This window comes from Empidonax traillii, unplaced genomic scaffold, assembly GCF_003031625.1.
Source record: "Empidonax traillii isolate 1590-97213 ecotype Southwest subspecies unplaced genomic scaffold, ASM303162v1 scaffold185:size1678824, whole genome shotgun sequence".
NCBI lineage: Eukaryota > Metazoa > Chordata > Aves > Passeriformes > Tyrannidae > Empidonax > Empidonax traillii.
The window spans coordinates 839,266-861,477 of NW_020955378.1; the positions used below are offsets into that span (position 1 = coordinate 839,266).

General features: G+C 39.8%; 1 protein-coding gene across 3 annotated transcripts in view; it reads left to right on the top strand.

Moving 5' to 3' along the window:
* Window positions 1-1,513: 1,513 nt before the first annotated feature.
* SEMA3C (semaphorin 3C) overlaps window positions 1,514-22,212 on the top strand; it is a 115,450-nt gene continuing 94,751 nt past the window's right edge. Inside the window, exons 1-3 of one of the 3 annotated variants that reach the window (XM_027886298.1) lie at window positions 1,514-1,629; window positions 1,808-1,901; window positions 4,933-5,073. In XM_027886298.1, the coding sequence (XP_027742099.1) occupies window positions 4,971-5,073 (103 nt within the window). In that variant the 5' untranslated portion in view covers window positions 1,514-1,629; window positions 1,808-1,901; window positions 4,933-4,970. Of the gene's footprint in view, window positions 1,630-1,807; window positions 1,902-4,932; window positions 5,074-22,212 lie in introns of those variants that run through there. The other 2 variants (XM_027886299.1, XM_027886300.1) reach the window with 2 other exon arrangements.

Here is a 22,212-nt window from a genome sequence, read left to right on the forward strand (position 1 = left end):
ATCAGAAGTGGGGCAAGATTTTAAAGATTCTGGGTCTGTTCCTTGTCCAGCATCAGCTGCAAGTCTGGTTTTCCATTTCAGAGGAAGCAGCATCCCATATTTCTGTGTTCTCTATGATAATTAGCACCATATAATATTGGATTTTCTTGCTTGAATAAAGCACTAACTTTGCTAGGCTGGTACTGAAACCTGGGGAGAAACAGGCCATAAAGATAAAGATACATGTGTAGATAAAGTTTGTTTAGTCAGGGTGCTGCATTCAGGTGCTCTCTCGCTATAATGGATCAGTATTCTCGACTGCTTTGGTTAGTATGGCCAGAGTGTGCTAATAGCTGGAAACAAAACTGTAACTCAGGCTTGTGCTCTGATTCATTGTGGGTACTTGTTTACTTGTTAACATATTTCTGGTTGTCTGAGATGGCTCCAAGTGTATCACAAGATGTGCTCCCTTGAAGTAATTCTGTGACATTACCCTGCTGAGTGACCTGCACTGCCTCAGTTGGATCAGAGACCATCTCTCTCTGCGAAGGTAGAAACCTTGATTCAGAAGAGGTTTGCATCCAGCAGGTCAGAGCAGCACAGAATATGCTTGCAAGACAACTTAGGAAAACCTAACCCAGAACCCAAAAAATGTTGTTTGGAAAAATCCTTGAGGCTTTAATGGAGCTGCACTGCAGTTCACATTTTCAAGGCAACTTGGGTAAAGTTTTCAAGGCTGTCCCACTTCCATGAGAGCACAAATCTCCCCAAATGGGAAATATTGCTCAGTATACCTTGGGGAAAAAGTTAGCTTGAGCAAATACAGCTCCCAGTCTCCTATACTGCCAAAGAGCTTCTGAAAGCTGGGGTAAATCTTCCGGAGCAGCTCTGAACTCTGAAACCAAACTTTCAATCCAAGCACCGCTGGAATTCTCCTCTCTTACTCTTCTTTGCTCATTTTCTTTCCAAGTTTTAAATCGATTAAATAATTCGTGGGCGGGGAGGGTGAGAACACCCCCTCCGAGGGGTCTGGCTGCCACCCGGCTCCCCCCTCCCCCAAGGCCAGTCTCATTCCCTCTTCACAGTGACACCTACCGGCATTCCCGGTCCTCCCAGCCCGGGGCCGCTCTGCCCCTGCCCCTACCCCACTCTCCCAGCTCTGCCCGCCGCCTCTCCCAGCTCTGCCCGCCGGCTCCGGCCCGGAGTCCCCTCCGGCCGCCCGGGCTTTGCTGCCCTCGGGGCGCGCTGGGAGCCCCGGCACGACCCGCCCGGCGGGGCACAAACTTTCCCGGCGACTTTCCCTGCCCGCTCCAGCGCACAGGGCGCGGATGGGGCCGGAGGCTGCCCCCGCTGAACCCTCGGGGGGCTGCGCCCCTACACAGCCCCCGACTGCCCCGTGCCTCCCTCCGCGGTGCCAGCGGCGCTGCCGCGGGCGGACGGGCCGGGCCGGGCGGCAGCCGCCGGCGCGCAGGGCGGGGTGTGGCCTCGCCATTATTTATGAGCTCCAGCCCCTATTTGCTCAGCTAATGATGCACCGGCGGCCGCCGAGCCTTGCCTCTCTAGAGCGGCGGCGGCCAGGGCAGGGCAGCGCCTGTAACTGGAAACCAGCGCCGGCTCCGTCACCGCGCGGCCGCTCCATTCACTCCTAAGGTGCGTAATTGCGGGCAGGGGAGAAGCGCTCCCGCTGCCTTAGGAGTCCAGCTGCCAGGATTACTGTACGGAGGAGCCGGGAGAACGCCTGCAACCGCCGCGAAGACAGACTTTTCTTTTTTTTTCTTCTTTTTTTTTTTTTTTCTTTTAATTTATTTTTCCCTCCACAATGTGCCAGGTTTGGAATTAAAATGTTCTGGTAGCGGGAGTGGAGTCTATAAACTGATAGAAACCAGATAATAATCGGTATTGCCGGTGCCTCTAATAGCCGGGTAAGCATAACTTAAAGTTCTCTTTCTTTGCTGTAATAAGATGTGAAATGTCTCCTAGGGTTGAATTTTCCTGCTGTTCTCAGATAGTTTAAACAATGTTTTCCAGATTGGCATAGTCTGTGTTGGGCAGGGATTTTTTTTCTCCTTTATTTCTTTTCTTTCCTCTGCTGAATGATTTTCCTTACAGGATTTAAGGGTAGGACCCAGCCTGTAGCACATGACACCTGCACAGCACTTAATAGCAAAGCGATACTGTACTTTCCAAAAGCAGTACACATGGTGCAAGCGACCTCCGTGGCAGGGAAACTTCACCACTTCACTTTAGTAGCGGTTTGTCTGTTTGTTTACAGTTGGAATAGGGTGTAAGAGCAGAAATGTAATTAGACACTGCCTTTTGCCTGTCCTGTAAGATTCTTTAAAAGTACTCTTCAAGGTTTTAGGTCTGTGGGTTGTCAGAAGAGATCATGTGCACGGGACATGCTGAATATAGTATCATGACTTACTGAGATAAATTCAGAACTGGGATATAAGCCCAAAGCAAGAGTCAAACCTACAATTCAGTTACCAGGTCGGTAAATCTCTGAAATTAAACCTATTTCCATTAGGTAACTCACATGTCAGGCACCCTGAGGTGCCTTTTTGGCACTATATGCATTTATTATTTATGTGTCTAACAGCTGGGTAGGAACCATGCTGCTCAGCATTTGAATCTTATATGTGCCTGTCACTTCTGTGTTAACGGTGAAGATCTGCAATTTGAGCAATGAAATGTAGCAATGTTTCACTCCTGTGACTGATTGCAGTAAAATTGGCAGGAGGCACGAGAGTGGGAGGGAAGGAGTGCTGAAAGGGGTTTCTTTCTATTATTATTTCCTACAATATTATTTAAAGGAAGGAGGAAAGCCACACACTTGTTCCTCTTTGACTTTTTATCTTTATTGCAAAGAAAGCATAGTGCTACTACTGTAAAATACTAATCCCATTGCATCTGTTAAATCATATGTTCTGTATGATTGGTTATTTGTTTTGGCCTGACAAAGAAATTTTTATCAGGATTTAATGCCATTTCTCTCTTAGAAGAGGGGTAAGTAAAAGGATATCCCGTGGACTAGTCACAAGGTTTTAAATTTAAAGCCCACAAAGCAGCATTAGTACTAGAGTTCGTGCAGCCTGTTTAAAAATTATTCTTGGCAAAAACTCTGCAACTATCGTTTTATTAGTTAACAGACCCTTAGAGATAATTTGGAACTGGGCCAGAATGGATATGTTTCTCCTGCAGACCCGATCTGTAGCTGGCAAATCTGTGAAATGGGTGCTTTTGTCAATTAGCAGAGTTGTAGAATTACTTGATGTCTGTGCATTTCCTAGTATTCCAGAGCAAATCATGAAGGAGAGTCTAGAGTGTGGGCTGCAGAACTGTGCAGTCACTTGCATGCTCTCCATCCCACCTGCAACTTTATACGAAGTCCTCATGCAGAGAGAAGCCTTTCAAAGCGATTTACAGTGAGTGGATGAGGAATGACAGGGGTAGTAATGAGATACGGGGCTCTTACCGCTAAGTCAGTGGTGTGGATCTGTCCCAAACCAGTGCTGACCTAAAGTCATCCCTGCCTGACAGCTCATTCCTGCCATGCCGTGGTGCTTACAGCCGGTTCTTTAAGGACAGGTGTGAACCTCAGAGGGGCCGAATGAACAGGCATGTAGAAATACAGGCTTCCACTGGAGGGACTGTAGTGCAGGAGCAGAGCTGAGGTAAAATGCAAGATGATTGCCCAGGGAACAAATCTCTTCATGAAATAAATGTATAGCTTTTAATGCTGTCTTCCAGCTGTAGGGGTTGTATCTTTTGAAGTGCTTCCAGTTGCCACAGAATCAAATATATCACCTGATTGATGAACTAATAAGTGGTGTCTGGTAGAAGGGCTGTTTACACCAAAAAGAAAAAAATATATATATAAGTAGAATGGGCCTAAAATGAGGATGTTTTTTATTTGCACCTTTGGATCTGAGCTGACAAAGTTGTTAAGGATAGGTGAAATGAAATTTGCACTTCACAGTATTTAGAGAGATGCGGTTTAGGAGCAGATATGATATAGATATGTAATATTCAGCTTCTGATAACTGCTGGGTTTTATGGATCTGGTCCAAAGTCCATTAGAATTGTTAGGAAAATGCCATGACTCCAGTGAGCTCAAGTCCTTGCTGAGCTAAGAAAAGATGCAGAGTTTTGGACCATTTTCTGATTCTTTGAGAACCTCAGGCTTCTCGGCAGCTTAACCCTGTAAAATTAATGTAGAATCAGCACACGTGCAGGAGGAGTAGCAGAAGTATCAAGTGTAATGCACTGTCCAACTCTGGGATACTTAGTGCTCTGTAGAAGTCTATGAGAGCAGGTAAGTGTCCCAAAAGGAACTAGCCCAAAAAGCAAATGTTGACTAACAGTTTCAAGCATGTTGAAATACTTTTGGTTTCAGTGTTTTGAAATTCATGATGTACATAGTCAGGATTTCTTAAAAGAAGAACTAAAGGCTATTAGAGAGCTCAGCTTACAAAAACTTAATTTCCAAGCACCTTTGATTTCAAATGTTAAAAGAAAACAGCCAAACAACCAATTTCCCAAATGTCCCCCTCTGAACCTGAGGGAGATGTGTCTAAAAATATCAGCCAACTTTTATTCATGAAACTTTATCTCCTGTCCTTAGTTTGCTCTGCCTTGACATTTAGTATATTTCCAGCAGGTGGAATTGTCCTCAGTTTAAATAAACGAAATCTGATGATGTAATCTACCCTAGCCGAAACTTTGGCTCTGCTGGTTCCTACTAACAGACAGAGAGCTCCTTTTGTGCCAGCATAGAAGAATGCTGAAGAAAACCGTTTTCAGATATACAAAGAAAACAGAAGTGCTGTACCTCCTTCACATGAGTTATTATGGCTTCAACTGGAAGAGCTTTCTAACACAGATCTTTCCATGCTGTTGTTTTTGCTCCTCAAAATTGTATAAGAAGAGTAATGTGATATCTCTGTCTTTCAGGTTTTGTTTCTTGGATATTAAGTTACAAAACTGAAGAGATGGCCTTTCTTGCGGTGCACGTGTTGATTGGGATATTTATTTACTTTAGCAGTGTAAAAGGATCTTCCCAGCCTCAAGCAAGGGTGTTCCTAACGTTCAATGGTAAGAAAGAAGATAAACATTCTTAAGCAAATGTTATGATTGAACATTTTCTTCATCTCCTTAAGTTCAATAACTGAGCAGAAACTGGCTTTTTGATCTGCATCCACAATTATTGTTTTGCTTTTTGTTGCTAAGGTACCTGTCAACCTGAATTGGATTTTTTTACCTGAAGCTACCTATAGCTATACATGCTTAATTAATAAGACTTTCTCTTTGTTTTGAGTTATTATGATTTAATAACAACCAAAGGTTTTGTTTCTTATCCTTAATTTTGCTTGGGAAAGATGGTAGCATATGGCATGTAGTGGAAGCTATGAATGATTTGAGTTGCTTTCATTCAGTGCCCAACTGAGACACTTTATACTCTGAAAATGAGGCTGCCTGAAGGTTTACCAAAACAGTTAGCCAGGCACAGAGTCCTCTAAAAAAGTATCCTTCCTAGTGCACTTTGTACAGTGTGTAGGATGTATGTAGTGTGTAGCAATCACTGATGCCTGCATACTCTAAACAAGCAATCAAAATTACTATTTTCAAAAGAAAGTTGCTTTTGCTTCTGAAGTTCTGAGCAGTACTTTATTGCTACAATTACCCCAGTATTACTTGTAATGGTAATTTATTCCTCTAGCGTTAATCCCTGTCCTAAATGCCGATTTTAGCCACCACTTCAGAATGTGTGTGTTCTTCAGTTTACAATGTCTGTTAAATCTGAGCTGAAATTTTCTGTCAGTAACTATAGAGGTATTGACTTTCTTTAGCACTTTGCCTTTTTGGTGATTGTCTTTGAGCTATGAACGCTTGCTGCTCCCTGCACCTGATGCCGTCTGCAGTAGGCTGGCTTGTGTGGTTCATTAGTGTTGGGATTCCCTGCAACTGCCATGGGAATATTCTGTGTGCTCTGAACAGTCTTTAAGAATCAAATAATCATGGCTAATAAGTATCTCAACCTTGCCAGGATGATCAAAACTATGTAACCATGAGACTGAGAGACAGGCAGAAGGAGACCTGCCAAGTTAGACCTTCCACAAATACCAACCAGAGACTGATCAATACAAGGTGTTGTATATTATAGAGTGTAGGGCCCTGAACTGACGAGTGCAATACTTACTGGGTGTAAAACGGCATGGTTACAGTAAAAGCAATAGTAGGAATTGAATTCAAGAGGGAACTGCCAAGTGAAGAAGTAGAGGAGTGAATTTCTTTTCCTTGCTTAGGTAGCACTGATTGGTGTAGGTGATACTGTTTTGGACAACTCAGCACAGAAGCAAGTTTGGCTGTGGTTGTGTATTGCACTGCAGGTTTGCCACAGTTATGCAGAACAGGCTGATTTGGATTTCCACATCATCCACTTGGTGCCCTTAAAAGTAATCTAGGCTTCCCCTGCTCTCTGGTGTGAACATGAAGTAGGAAGTGTTCAGGTTTCGTGGTATTCAGCCTTGTGAATAGGAACAAGTTGTGATGAGGGACAAACGGTTTTAACATGGACTCAAGAGATGTGTTTTTCATTGCAGGTATCCTGCAAGTCTCTAACACTGAAGCACCCATAGGGCAAAGGACCCCAAATCTAAGGATTTAAAAAAAGTACTGAATGAAAACCTTAGTTCCTCTTCCTGGCTGAAAGGAGGTTGTCCCTCCTTCCTTTAAAAAGCACTATGACAGCTTTATGCTGCAGTGACCCCTTTGAGGTGAGCTTTTGGGCGCCAAGATCACTGCCACTCTGTGCTGGCCCTGGGGATGCAGCCTCACCTCACTGGTTCCAGCTGTAACCCTGCTTGACTGACTTGGTTAGACTTGTTTCTGAAATATCATGTACACATGTCCTGTGTCCTTTCCTTGATTTGATGAGTAAAAATGAGTCGCTAGCCTTGGTGGAAGATAAGGTAAAGTAAGTGTCATCAGAGCCTTGCAATACTATCTGATTATACTAACTGACATTTACTTTCCCTGATACTTTACAGTCAACCTTTAAAAAAAAACCCAAACCAAACAAACCTTAAAAAACCAAACCAACCAAAACAACAAACAAAAAACCCTAATAAACAAAACATTTTGAAGTCCTAAATTTTTAATGGGTCTTCTGAAGTCATAAAAGAAATTATTTGTTTTATAATATGAGAACTACGCCTGAAATAAAATTTTTTTTGTATAATATATCAACAGTAGTTTTATTTTTAAACTTGATTTCCAGATGGTAAGAAACAGCTTAACAGCTTTCATTATGTCAGAAGAGTTTGCAGGTTGTTGTGTATAACAAGGTAATGGCCCCACCTGTAATATGAACTTATGTTCTATAAATCTGTTTATTTACATGAATACTGATAAAAGAGAAAAAGGTGAAACTTTGTATTAAACTCTAGCTAAGTGTGATAACACATTTTCTTCATAAGCTGCTTCATAGCTTATTGTTTTTAAATCATGTAGAAATATCAAGTTATTGGCCGTCTCCTTGCCCTGAGAAGCTGTCAGTTTTTGTGGAGAATTGTCACTCTTTTAAAGTGCATCATTTGAAAATAAAAGTATAATTAGGTCTCCTTATGTTTTAAATTACATTAGACAATAAAGACAAGTCATTCAAGCTTAGGATACTTACATGATATTTTTCAAGTCCTGAATTGGATTTGGATTGGTGTCTACAATTACATTACATAAGTTTTGGGGGTAGAATGCATACAGGAGGAGAAAATGAGTGATGCTTTTCAAAACTAACCTGCTCCTTCAGGATCAAGTCAATTGAGCTTATTCACACTGCAGCATTTCTCATGGGAAAATCCAGCAAGTATCTTGACCTATTCTGTTTTTCATCAGGAAAGATAAAAATGCGAATCATTTGAATCATGGTCTGCTTTTCTCTTTGCCATCGACTTCATTAAGAATCAAATGTAATTAAAAAGTACGCCTGGGTAATACCTCAAGAGCCTGATAATAGGGATTTTGCAATTAACTTCAATGGATGAAGGACTGCAACCCTAACTTCTATTTTTGAAATCAAAAGCCTGGCCCCTTGTCTAATTAAAATGTAGTTCATGACTTCGCTGAGATTGTTAACTGCGTATGACGTGAGTGCGGAACTTACTGCTGTCTGCACCCTGAGTGCCTCGAAAATTGCAGTGCTGTACAGAACCCTGAGGCCTGATTTCTATTCTTTGCACCTTGCATAGCCATTTACTCAGCTTAAAGAAAAGGTCAGGCTGGAGCTGAACTCCTTGGCATGCACAGGTATACGCGGTTGTAGATGGCACTGGGCGTACAGAGAGTCAGGCAAAGGGGCTCTCAGTTTGCCTGGAATAATTTGTCATGACCCAGCTGTCCTGTTCAACGGTGATGGCTCAAACCATCAGTATTCGTACAACATCTGCACTTGCAGAGCCACTGCAGTTAAGAAGAAAGATGGCTCCAGCTCTTTCTGATTCTGAAATTCAAAGGTGTGAAGCTTGTGGTGCGGCAGCTGCAGCTGTGTTGGGAATCATCTGCTGTGTTACAGTGGAGCCTGCAGGAGTGAGAGAACCTGGGATGGGAGAAGTAAAGGACTCAGCATGTCTCACTATTGGTATACTATTCCCCCTACTCCTGCCTCTTTTGGCTCCTTGTCCTTGGAATAGATCTTTCTTAATCTACGTAAATCACCTATCATAATTAAAGCACCATAGTTTATTTTCTCTTCGTAGGAAAAGACTTAACCTTATCTGTTTATGAACTATCAAGTATGGTGCCTGCAGTTCCTCAAACTATGTGCATTCCTCCTTCTTACGGCATGTTCCTGAGAAGATAATTGGGAGCTGTATCATTCAGTCTTTACAGGGAAGAAAGCTTTCTCAAATCAGTGGGAGTATTATCAGAATCAGGGAGGAGTTATTAGACCCCAGGTTAATGTTTGAATTTGTTTCATACCAATTTTGGATTTTGTTGCAACCCTAAAATGTCAGGCTGTACCATCTTAACGTAAAACTCTGAATTAATAAAAGCAGATCTAGTACTTATTTTTAAAAATACACTAAAACAAACCTTCTTTGAGATTTAAATTTATATGGAGATGCATAACCAAGTGATAATTTCCAAATCCACTGGGAACATTTAATGCATTCCTACCTCAAATGTCTAGTCTGGCAGATATTTCCCATGCAGACTCTTCATTGTCTCCACTGAAAATTCCATATGAGAAGTGGATCAAGGCTAATTTGCAGACGGTTTTGTTCCTCTCTTTGTCATAAAATTACTAGAACACGTAAAGGACTTTTAAGAAAGTATCAGTCAGCTTCATTAATGACAATTAAAAAGCATAAAATGTCACCAGAGCAACAGCAGCACTTATTCAACTGTCAACATATTTTAAAAGATTTAATGCAACCCCTGTGGTTACCCTCAAGGAAAAATAAAGGAGCTGAGAACCATTTTCTTTGAGCTCTTGAGCAACAGCAGTACAACTTGTTTTTAAACAATCCCTCATTGTAATGTTAATGTTACCACAGTTAATAAAAAGTTCATTTATTATTTGGAGGACTTTGTGCTGATGACAGTCTAGTAGGCAAAGGTTTATGTTCCAATAGTTGATTGGATCCTTTTTGGTGTCCATAGAATGAAAGCTACTTGCAAAATGAAGTAGAAGCAAAGCATTAAAAGCAAAAAAAAAAGAGAAAGAAGAAGAAGAGATCCATGGTTTTATTTTTGTTTAAATGCAAAACTCATCTTGAATGTTCATACAGTTGCTTAATTTTCAGCAAATTGGGTCATAGTTTCTCAAATTTAACTGATTTGTGGCTTCCACAGCTTCATGGATTTAAATAAATAATGCTAATTTATAAAGCATTTAACATCAACCATGTGTTAACATTTCCAATTTTATTGTCTCTCACTGGAGATTTAAAAACTTAATTCTGAGTATTTTCAACTGAAAATATAATTCTTTTTTATCTTTAGTAGTGAAGATGGTATTTTAACACCTGGTCATAAAATCAGAGAATATTAAGGGGCTGGAATGGGCCTTAAAGATCATATAGTTGCAATTCCTCAACCTTGCCATGAGTGGGGAAATCTCCCACTAGACCAGGTTACTCAGAGCCCCATCCAACCTGACTTTGAACACTGCTGAGGTTGGGGCATCTGCAGCCTCCATGGGCAGCCTGTTCCAGTGTCTCACCACCCTCACAGTAAACAATTTCTTCCTAATATCTAATCTAAATATCCCCTCTTTTATTGTGTATTGATTATTCCTTGTCCTGTCGCTACAGTTCCTGATGCAGAGTCTCTCTCCAGCTTCCCTGTAGGCCCCGTTCAGATACTGGGAGGTTGCTCTGAGGTCTCCACACAACCTTCTCTTCTCCAGGCTGAACAGCCCCAAATTTCTCAGCCTGCCTTCATAAGGGAGGTGCTCCAGTCCTCTTTTTTCAGCTTTTTGGCCCTTCTCTGGACTTGTTCCAGCAGTTCCATGTCCTTACGTTGGCACCAGAACTGCATGCAGTACTAGAGACAGGGCCTCTCCACAGTTCGTATAAGAGGTACCCTCATGGGAAAGCACAAATAAGTACATGTTTTCATGGTAGTTAATTATCAGGCAACAAATTTATAGGAAAACCCTACAAATTTAATCCTACTCTTGGATGAAGAACTCATCCCAATTTGACAAAATTTGAGAAGACTTGTTCTTTTCTTGCACGATAATAAGTAGATCACTTATCTAACAGATGACTTACTTCTTCTAATCTCTTTTGTTCCCCAACTCAGTCAATTTGACCTGTACGTGAACCAGCTCATGGGTTTTTTGTTTGGTTTTTGTTGTTTTTTTTTTAGTTTGGTATGGAAAAATCAAACTTTATCTGAGAACATTTTGACAGATTCTGCACATCTTGGCACTCTTTGTCACAGAAGAAAATAGCTTATCTTGGCTAATTCCACTGCTCTGACATTACAATTCCGCCTTGTGTTGCCTGTCCAAGGCAAATGCTGAAGTCCCTACGTAGGCAGTTACATTGTCATTATTGTACAATACATCTTCTTTTTATGTTTAAAAAAATGTGATGAGAGAAAAATGGCACAGACATTTCTAATACCCTGTCTTTTTCAGGATTGTTCGGGTACCAGCAACAAGAGCTCCTCTGTGAGCCCTTTCCATACTGGATGAGCTCACAGTGCGCTTTGATATGTGGTGCTGTACAAGCCTTTTTGTGTATCAGATATAATTAGTGACGTGACTCACAGTAATTACTCATTTTATTGAAGTGCGTTGACTGAAATCTTGCCATGAATAAATACATAGACCAAGAACTTATCCTGTCATTTGAACTGCATGTTTCCTCAACATGTGTATTTTGTTCTTTTTGGTGCTGACTTTTCAGTGTTCTCAAGAACACTCCTTAATAAAAAGACTAGGCATTGTTTCTCAGGGAAAGGTCTTTGTCTTAGGAATGCAGTTTACTGATTCAAAGTGCACCTTCTCACTCATTTTACATCTTAGATGACAGTGGCTCAGCAGACACCAGATTAAAAGAAAACTGTGTGTTTTTCCCTCTTTATTGAATTAGAGACTTGGGGTCTCAGGGATGCAACTGAGTGCTACGTCACCTTTGTGAATCGGGATGATGTTGAATGTCCTCTCTGACAGTGAAGAGTGCAAATTCAGTACTGGAAACATTAGAGAATGATGGCAATTAACAGAGGGTTTACATCATTTGTCATTCCTCCCTTCCCTTTGTATCTCTATCCTTATTCAATGCAAATGTGGCACAATTGCATTTGCATTGTTATTTCATCTGCCACTGATACGGCTTCTTCCTGGAAGCAGAAAACCTGGTAACTGGTTTACTGAAGCTCAAACTCTGGTATCCCACTCTGGTATCACAGTGAAAAGAAGATATGGAATGCCTCTCCCATGAAACAACTGTGGAGCTGGGACCATCATGTCCTTTAGAGAGTTTAGCTCTTCATCTTACCCTTGTGAATATGAGGTTAATTATTTTTCCTTGAGAAGTTTCGTGCATCTTGTTTGGGTAAGGTTAGTGGAGGTGTTGTATCCTGTTCCTTTGTACAGCAGTATTTGGGATATTCCCAACTGCTACTTTCACCCAGCAAATCAGCTTTGTAAAAGTGGGTGCTACCAAGGCTCCTCAATTACCAAAAATAAATAATACCCCGTATTATAGGTAGAATTTTTTTTTCAGAAACACATTACAAGTAGTTTCAACTAATAATTTTAGAGTGCTTATCTTACATTCCAAGACTGCATTTTGAAGATGTACTGCTGCCATCTTACATCTTATCTACAAGAAACTGTATTCCGTGGTATTTCGTCATTATCAGGAAAAAAAGGAAAAAAATTCTGAAACTCTCCATCTGACCACCTTGATAGAAAACATCTCTGAAACAGCATTTCACTAATACGTAATTACAGTGAGTTCTGTCAGGGAGTCCCAAGAAACTCCTGGAGAGTTCCTAATAGGAAGAGAAAGGGAATTTCAGCTCTGGTGTATGAATGCCCGCAAATCACCATGGGTTTAGAGACTGGTCTGTGAGCACCTTTCAGGGTTGAGCTCCTAATTTTTAATTTGGCCATCATCTCCCAAGTGTTATCTGACATTTTTAATGGCATTGATAATTCTGGGGAAGGAAGAATGGTTTGGGGGTTTTTTTATTGTTTTGTGGTTTTTTTTAAATTTTTTTTATTTTATTTTGAGTTGGGGGCTGTAAGTAAACACTTTGTATAAAATACACCCTCTTTTTATGAGAAGGTTTTATTTCCAGTTAAAATTTCAAATGCAAATATGATTTTGTGGAATGCAACATTTAGTAAAATTCAAAAGTCTGGGAATGAATACCCAGACTTTTGAACAGTTCTGCTTAATTTTACTCCCCGTTCTGGAATAAATTATTGCCTCACCAAAATTATCTTCTAGAATATGGATGAGGAGACATCACAATCAGCTGCGACTGCCAAGTTGCTTAATAGAAAAAAAATGTGTATTGGCAGTTAATTTTATTAAAAAAAAAAAAAAAGCTAACCCAAAATTAAGCTGAACCCAAATTCTTCTAGTTACAGACACTGCTTTCAGCCATTAAATGGGTCAGACTGGCATTCCAAAAATTAAAGAAAAAAATTGTTTTAGAATTACGTGGTGAATGTGTGATGGATTAAAATTCACTTTCAACTATCCATCATCTCAACCATGGTCTCCTTTTAGAATTTCCTTTGCTATTTCACTGGTCTTAAATTGCTTTGAAACGCAACTGAAAAACGCAGGGTCTAGTAAATCCTTCCCTGAAAGTAATAGGCTTTCTCAGTCATCTGTTCTCCCGATCATTTGTTGTTTCTTAGAAATTTTTCTCTTACTTAATGACATTTCTCTTTACCATTCTTAATGAAAAATATGTTTACTTTTAAAAGATGTGAGTTATGCAGAATAAATCCATTTATCTCAGCTAAGAATCAATTAAATTGAGAAAACATTTGTCTTCTTTTAACATCTTTGTAAATCAGGGTATATCTCTCAGTCTCCCAGCTTAAAGGAGCTGCAGATTTAAAATTTACAGGGAGGATAAGGGAAATAGGCAAGGTAAGTGTCTGATAATTTATTTCAGTGGCTAGGAGTGATGAGGTTTGTTTTCTTTCCTTCTCGTGAATGTGAAGTTTTGAACAGCAGAAGGACAAGATAAGCACCAGGGTATATATGAACACCACAATTGATAGTGTAACAGGAAACAGGGAGGGAAAGATGGTAACAGTAGATGTATTTATGGTGCTGCAATAATTTATTTTTAATGAAAAAAGCTATGTGTATTCAAAACACTGTGTCAGGGGTACATCAGGATGTAAACCTCCGTTTTCTGTTTGCATTTTACTACGTGTGAACCTCACACTAATACAGAAACTCCTTGAAAACAGCTACTGATCCACTGAAAGTGGACTTTCCTCATCCTCTGAGATATCCACTGAGTCATAACCAGCCAGGGAACAAAACACGGTGTTTTCCTTGGGGCCAACACTGTAGCACACTTCTTTGGTCTTTCTGATGCATAGGATACACATCGTAACACATCTAGTTTTTATAGTTCTTAGAAATTCCTCCTTGTCTGGAATAACCAACCTGCATGCCTCTCATTGCAGTTCTCTGAGACAGTCTCTGTGTTAGTATGTAGAGTGCTCTTACAAGGCACAATATCAAATTAGTACACAAAAATGTGAGCTCTTGCATTGTCAGAATGGCACTCTCTGTTTTTTTAATATCAGCCAATTAAGATGTTATTTTCAAGGAGAGGCTTGGCATTTTTTCAAAAATTTACTTCTTGAGGCCTGAAAAGGATTTAGTTGGCATGTAGAAATGATCCCAGGCTTAGACTTTTCGATGGCTTCAACGTGAACACAGCTGGAATTTTTTAAGCTGATTTGACTAAAAACCCACTTCCTGCCACTGTTGAAAATAATGCACTATAATTTTATTGTATTTTTTTTTCCTAAAGCAGACAAACCTACAGCAAAGACAAAAGAGTTTAAAGCCCACATGAGGTGTTTTATTGTGGTTTGCATTAGGGAAGTAAAACTGTGCATACACGGCTATTAAATATGAAAATCAATATGCCTCTAAAGCCATTACCTCTGATTTAATAACTTATCATCTTTCCAGCTTTGGTAAGTCCCTTTAAAATGAGAAGGCTGTCAGCCATTCATTTCTCCAGTAGAAGCTCTGTTTTATTTATGGATACTTGGAAACATAAGACTTTTTCAAAGAAAATTTTCAAAAGTAGAGTAGGAAAAGAGTCATTTGCCAGTGATTTTTATTTCATTGACTGTTCCTTCAAGCTCCCTCTCTATTATTTCCTGATCTCAGGGAAGCATGTTCTTAAGTTCACACCAACAGCTGAAAAAGTGTGTCCTTAACGGCTAAACTGCATAAAATTACAAGAAATAATTTGAAACTTTCAGAAGTAGTCAGATATACTACTATCTGCACTAGAATTGCTCAGAAGTGAAGCTAGGAGAAGACTTACAAACTTGGCAAGCATGGTTTGGTCCACCAGCCAGGTCCAGCAAATCACAGACTTGTATCTGGTCCCATTCTTTGCTTTGAGACATGGGAGGATCTGCTTGCACAGTATGTGCTTCCTTAGTTGATGAATTCTTCCTCCCCAGCACCCAGAAGATGAGCAGTGGGTTCATAAAGCACTGGCATGGCACTTACAGAAGAGCAAGAACTTAAGTTTTTCTTCATTTCTGTGTATATTTGCCCCTGGACTGCTTAGAGCAGGCGCTGGGGGAGAGAGGCAAGCACAGGAATTCAACATCTCCCCAGCAGCTGGGAAGAACAGACCACCCTGATGCAGGGGCTCTGAACAGGGTTTTATAGAGGAAGGTTGTGCCAGCTGAATCAATACTGGGGCAGGTTTCATATCTACTGTGGTAATTTACATAGATGTATGGGGGGAGGAGGGAAATCAAATAGAATTGCTCAAACAAACAAACAAAACAGCAAATCTTTCTTGAGTTGATTTGTTTTGCAGATACAGGAATCTGCCTCAAATGATGACTTAATTTCCATTTGCTATTTAGATAATAAAAAAAAAAATTATTCCAGATTCTCAGGGTGCCATTGCCAAAGAACTTTCCTTCTTGAAAACACTCCAGATACATGCAGCACTGCAGTACAGTGATGAAATCCCTCTCCATTACTATTAGTATTATATTTGCACTTCTATTCAGCACGTTTTTATTGATATGGTGTTGGTACTAGTATTGGTACTCAGGGCAAGCATGGAATGCTGGTTATGAGGCAGCCTGTCCTCCTCCTTGTATGCTCAGTTCCTCTCCTATCTTGTCCTTAAAGAGGTGAAAGAATTCTGCCTGATCTCGTTCAAGAGGCAAGCAGCTCAGTTTTTTCTTTTCAGTCTGTGTGGTGACTATGAAGGTTATTCTCTTTTACACAAGGGTACAATGGCATTGGAAGGGGTTTATGGCTTGGTTATGGCTGTTGAAAGCATCCCTAGACAGCTGGAAATCCCTTTCAGATTGGATTGAATGTGAGAGAAAACATGTAACATCTAAGATCAACTAAACTTGAGATTGTAACATCAATAAACCACAGCACTCTGAATAAACAAGGTGACCATCACTGTTTACTGTTCCTTTTGCTTATTTTTCCTGCCCTGTGTCTGTGATAGCCCCAACCTGTTTGCTGAGCAGTTTAAAATTACTTTTTTTCAAAATAGGTCTAACTTTTAGTTGACAGGTATGAGTTGTATGTGGAAATGTGTCAGAGAGAATTAGCAGCTTGCGGGACATTTTTTCTCTAAAAGGCCCTTTCAAGAAAGCATCTGTTTATCAGTGGAGAGCAGGGGGGTGACATAGAAGGCACCAAGAGGTGAAAGGGTCTTGTAGAAATTATTCATAGGCACAAGATAATGCGCCCCATCTCATGCAGTATGAGGATATTCAGCCTTAATGTCTGCTCCAGAGTAATCTCCAGTTCCTTTGAAGCTGACTTCAAATCGGATATCAGGTCTTCTCATGTTGAAGAAAGTCCACATGTATTCTCTTTAGGGTCATTTTGGAGGCAAAATACTGCTTTCTTTACACAAGAACGGAGCGAGGTTTTGGCCTACTGTGTCATTTATGTGTTAATTTTTTCTGCAACTGTACCAATTCATTTGTTTGGATTTGGGGAGATGAAAGATCCGGGAAAGAGATTGCTGTGACCAGTTTTGGACCCTGGCAAAGCAGAAGAAGCCCAGTGAAGGGCCACTAGGTGGTCATGGGTGTTGGAACACGTGGTAAACAAGGAGATGATGACAGCTGAGTTTCTTCTCGTGGCTGTCTGATGGGGAGAGTCAGACTCTTCTCAGCAGTGCACAGTGACATCTCTTTGGTGGTAGGACTTTTTCTTGGTTGGTGTGTTGGTTAGTTGATTGGTTTGGTTTGATTTTAAACTGTAAGCATAGTGGGGCATCGAAGCAGTTGAGTAAGGAGGCAGCAGCCTCTCCACTGCTCCAAGTATATGAAACTCAGCTAGATGAGGTCCTGTGCTCACTTCAGTAGGTAGTCCCGTTTTGAGCAAGATTTTGGCTGACACAACCTTCAGATGTCCTTTCCAACCTGCATGTTTTGTGGTCCTGTGATTTTTATCAGTGATCAGCAGATGTGAGTCTTAAGACATCAGTAATCTGTGTTGGCAGTGTTTTTAGCACAGCTTATCTATTAAAGGAGCTCTGAAGAAGAAAGTTAGCTTTTCTCAAGAAGGTCAGAAGTCTGACCCAAATGACCTGGCAGCCTTTGTCCACAATGAAGGCTATAAACACTCAACATCAGGAATTTTTATTTAGATGTCTGCTGCAAATTATTGTACCTGAAGTGTGGGTTTCCAAGATTGAAAGCTTGCATGTTGTGTAAATTGTTTTCTTATGGTTTAATATAATAGATTTCTCTGGTGTGGTAGAGAAAGACATGGGTCTGTCTGTATTTGCACAGTAAAATATAACAATTCCTCTTTTAAGGAATGGTAGAAATCCTAGATATGCGGAATTAGATGAAATTATATGAAAGCAATGTCAGATGATTCTGCTTGTGTTTTCTTGTTTAAGAATAAGAGATCACCTTCATGTTAAACTGAGCTCATTCAACTAACTAAATCAGTACGTGTTATGATGGAGTGTGCAGTATGTAACTAAATTTATAGATGCATAATTTATACATTTATTTTTAAAATTCTATTGAACTCCTTTATTACCAGGTCAGAAGAAAGGTTAAATTATGTAAGTATGATTGACCAAATTTCACAGTATACATTTGGTCTCACAACAGATACTAGATCTTGTTCTAGTTCCGTTTTATTTTTGAAGTTCCTGTCTGTACCTACATATAATGTTACATAGAGCAGATAAAGTAGACTTCTACAGTACTTGCTGTGTTTGGGGAGTATGTCTACTTATGGGCAAGTTTAATGTTATCTGATGTATAGCAGGTGTCCAGCAAAAAATGTCTGCAAAATTGACATTAAAATGGCAAATCCAGAATAAAAGATTCTAAGTTATGTGGCCACATCCTGTTTTGAATGCATAAATTTGTCCAAGATATTTCATTTTCTTTCCTTTCAGTGCACACTCAAGCTCTGCTCTTTAGTGATGTGTGTGCACACATAAACCTGCATAACCAGCACGGAAAAAATTAGTAATCTGGTGCCTACTTCTGAGTTTAATCTTTATCCGTCATGTGATCTATACTGTAATATTTTGAATATTTGAAAAATTCATTAGGACAGTATTGACTGTTAGGCTGTACAGACTTAAGGAAGGTTTGTTTAACCTCTCTACAAGGCTGTGATGGTCTCTGACTGGCATTATTTATTGGAGTCACTCTATTGTTCCTGTCTTCCGTAGCCACAGAATCACGTTGTTTGGAAGGGACCCCCAGCCAACACTATCAAAGTAGATCTGATGATATCAGGTTGCTCTGAGTCAGGTCTGCCTGAATGACTACAATGGCGGAAACCCCACCCTTTAGTATCAGTGTTCCAGTAGCCTCCCAGCAGGTCATTTTATGCATAAGTAAGATGAGTAATTCCCCATCTCTGGAAGTGTTCCAGACCAAGCTGGATCAGGCTTTGAACAACCTGGTTTTAGTGAAAGGTGGCCCTGCCTATGGGGAAATGAAAAGAGGTGATGTTTAACATCCCTTACCACCCAATTCTATGATTGATTCTGAAAGTTCCCCTTTTCATTCACTTCTTAAAACTGAACAGACCTTGTTCTCTCATTTCTACATGTGCTCCTTGTGGTCCAGGCACATTATTTGTTCCTTGGCTTATTTTTAATCTTCCATTCTCATCGTGAGCTGCTTGATTCAGTTGCTTACAATCTCTTCACTCCTCTCCAGGTTCAGCTCTGCATATAATATGAACAGAGTCTGGCTCTGTGTCTATTACAAGAGTTCATCATTCAGCCACTTTAAAACTGACTAAAATCAGAATCAGAACGATATATCTTTCTGTGTGTATACTTACTGACTATTAAGTTGTTTTAGTGTCCATTTGGGAAGAAAAAGGAGGATTTTTTTGGCTTCAGTGCAATTATAGTCAAATATTGAGCTTTTTTTTTTTTTTTTTTTTTTTCCGGGGAATGTGAACAAATGTGTTTTGAGTACCCATAGCAGTTGTTTAGTGTATTTTGAAGTTGGATTTCATGATATCATGAGGAACTCACCTGCCAGCTATTTTTAGAGAAGTTTTTCTATAACTTTCTGAGGATACCTCTTGATTCCTTCCAATAACTCAGCTCCCATATGCACTTTGAGAGGAAAAGCACATTTACCAGTTCCCTATTTATTTACATTTTGGGAATTAATCCTTGTCACTGGGGGAAGCCAAAGCATTGCATCATTTGGTAATACCAAAATAGAAGTAAAATCTCTTGTATATGGAGAATAAAATAGATCTCAATTCAGTCCTTTAGGTTCTCTCCAGACAAATGCATTCCTTGTGTGGTAAAGGATAGGTGGGTTTTGTCTGTAATGGGATACTCATTTTCATTTGATCTGCCTTAATCCTGAAGATATGGGTTTAGATCCCAGAGCCATTGAAAATATTAGCTTGATGTTTCTATCAGCCTTGGAAAGCTCTGTGACTGAAGGCTCTCAGCAGCTGTTATCTGCCATAATAAATGCCAATGATAAAAAAGACTAGACAAGCTGAGGATTTATTTTAAGAACAAATAAAACTATTTTCCTAATTAGGTTAGAAAAAAAATCCTTTGATGATTTCTTTATTGATAGAATAAAGTACCAACAAGATTGTTCTTTTCCACAAATACTCCTTAGGATTTGGGGTCACAGTTCATGGCAAAATACACCGCCTCTGTTTGCCCAGCTGCCACACCTCCTCTGCCTTCTCTCCTGTATGTGAAGAAAAGAGGCTGAAAGCAAAGGTAGAGGGAGTAACAGATTTAGTGCTGCTCTGATTGTAGATGATAATTAATGTAAATGATGTTAGCAGTATTAAGACTTTTTGCTTCAATGTGCATGTCCCACCTGAGAGGACTGGTACCCCTAATTTAAGCGCAGGGAAGAGAGCATAGTCTTCCAGTGTGGTTTTGGCTATGTAATGACATGTAATGGTGATCAGGAATGCAGGAATAAGTCTTGCAAGTTTTTTTATTATGATTTTTTCTGGGTTTTTTGTTTCTGTTTTTTTTTTTTAAGTCAACTTTGCAAAAACTGGACACTGCTCCTCCAGCATAACCCAGGCATTCTAGCTGAATTGGCCCTCCAGCAGAAGCAAGCCAAAATGTCAAAACCAAAGGAAACTCTTAAGAAGAAAAAGGATATGGGAAGGATGTTTATTTCAGCTTTCATTCCAAGTTCAATTTTATGGATGTTACACACAAATTAAAGTAAGATTGTGTTACAGAACTGTGTGTTACAAAACCTTATGGCACAAAATTTAAAGAAAAAAAAATCTGTATTCATGTCTGTGTCTCCATACACTTTGAACAGATGTGTTTTAATTTCAGAACGGTCCACAGAGGTTTATGCCCAGCTTATTGCTTGTATTGCAGCAGTCTTTCTCTGTCTTACATGTTTCCATTTGGTTTTGGCAAAACAAAAGGAAACAACAACTAAAATGACATTACATTTTGTGGGGAAGGAAAAACCCCTTCTGAAGTCCTTCTGTTACTGAACTTTGGGTTATGATCATATTTTCCAATGAGTGCAGTATTTCAATTAGAAATCTACATTTAATCACTCTCCACCCTAAAAGAGGGTGTGCAGTTATAAACATAGCGATACATGACAATATTCAATGTTTTCTTTCACTGTAAGAGAGTATTCAACTTTCTAATGAAAATTAGGATGAAAACAGAATAGATGATATGTTTTTACAACTTTTTTCTATGTCCAAACTTCAGCATGAAGCGTTTGTCCAGTTCAGAGGTTTCAGAACCCATGGAAGAGGGCATGCGTTAACAAGGTGGCACTTACACGTGTCAGGACAGGCCTTGCTACTGCTCTTGCCAATGATGAACAGGGCACATGTTTGCTGTTGTCCCTTCTTCACTGCCCATACCAGTAATTGCCACTTTGTATTATTTATAGAGACTGAGTTGGTTTGCAGTTTTGGTTTTTTTTCCTGCTTTTCTCTTTAGCCACTATCCAACATGACTGTACCCAAGCTTTTTGTTGAGGTTTGTCGGGTGGAAGCAGAATTAAAGATTTTTGTGTACTTTGCATCTTATGACAACCAGCAGCAACTGAAATGAGGCATGTCAAGCAACTACCACAAAAAGAAATCAGTAATTTACAAGTTCAGAAAAAGGTTGAAGAGACAGACCTTCTCTGTAATTGTACTGTCTTGTACAGTTTGTTAATATTTCCACATTTGAGAACATTTAATTTTCCTAATTGAGGGAATGTTGTACTACAGTTCAGAAGACAAGGCAAAATCAAAAGCAAAATACTTTCATTTTCAGCAGAGCAATGCTAATGCTTATGTTAGTCAGTGAGAAAAATACGGAGGTGTATGGGAAGCAATAATTCATTACTGTCTCTCCTGCAGTCAATTAAATACGTCTCATACCTAACTGTTTAAAGCTGCCTTTTTTTTCATTATGATAATAAGATTCATTGGAAAGAGACTGAGAGTAGAACCATTTCTCCCAGCATTTCAAATCTTTGGGGGAAGGGAAAAAGTAAAACCCAAATACCAGCCTTGGCAGTTTGATTATACAGTCAGTAGCTGTATCTTGCAATGGGTGCAAAGTTTTTCTTCCTGCTCAGTTGTTGACTCCTGTTGGTAGCTAGAGCTGCTTAATCTTAACCAGTACAACACATCTGAGAAATAGTTATGCATGACAAAAACATGGGTCAGAAAGGTGGTGATCTACTGTGTAGGCACAAGCCTGACATGAAGATCCCATGTAAAATCGTAGATCGTCTCGCATAGTAAAGAACCTTTCCCCATCCCCAATTTGTCTACTTTTAAAATAGTATAATTATTGAAGGATTTCAGAGAACCAATCTCTGTAATGCCTTTCTCTTTCTATAAAATCTATTGTTACTTCTTTCTAAACTCCTTAAGAGACTACATACTGTTTTGCCAGGCTAAAATATGCAATGCCCTTAAAATTCTTCATACTTACTGTCTCCTCCAATTTGATTCACATTTTCTCCCTTCTGTA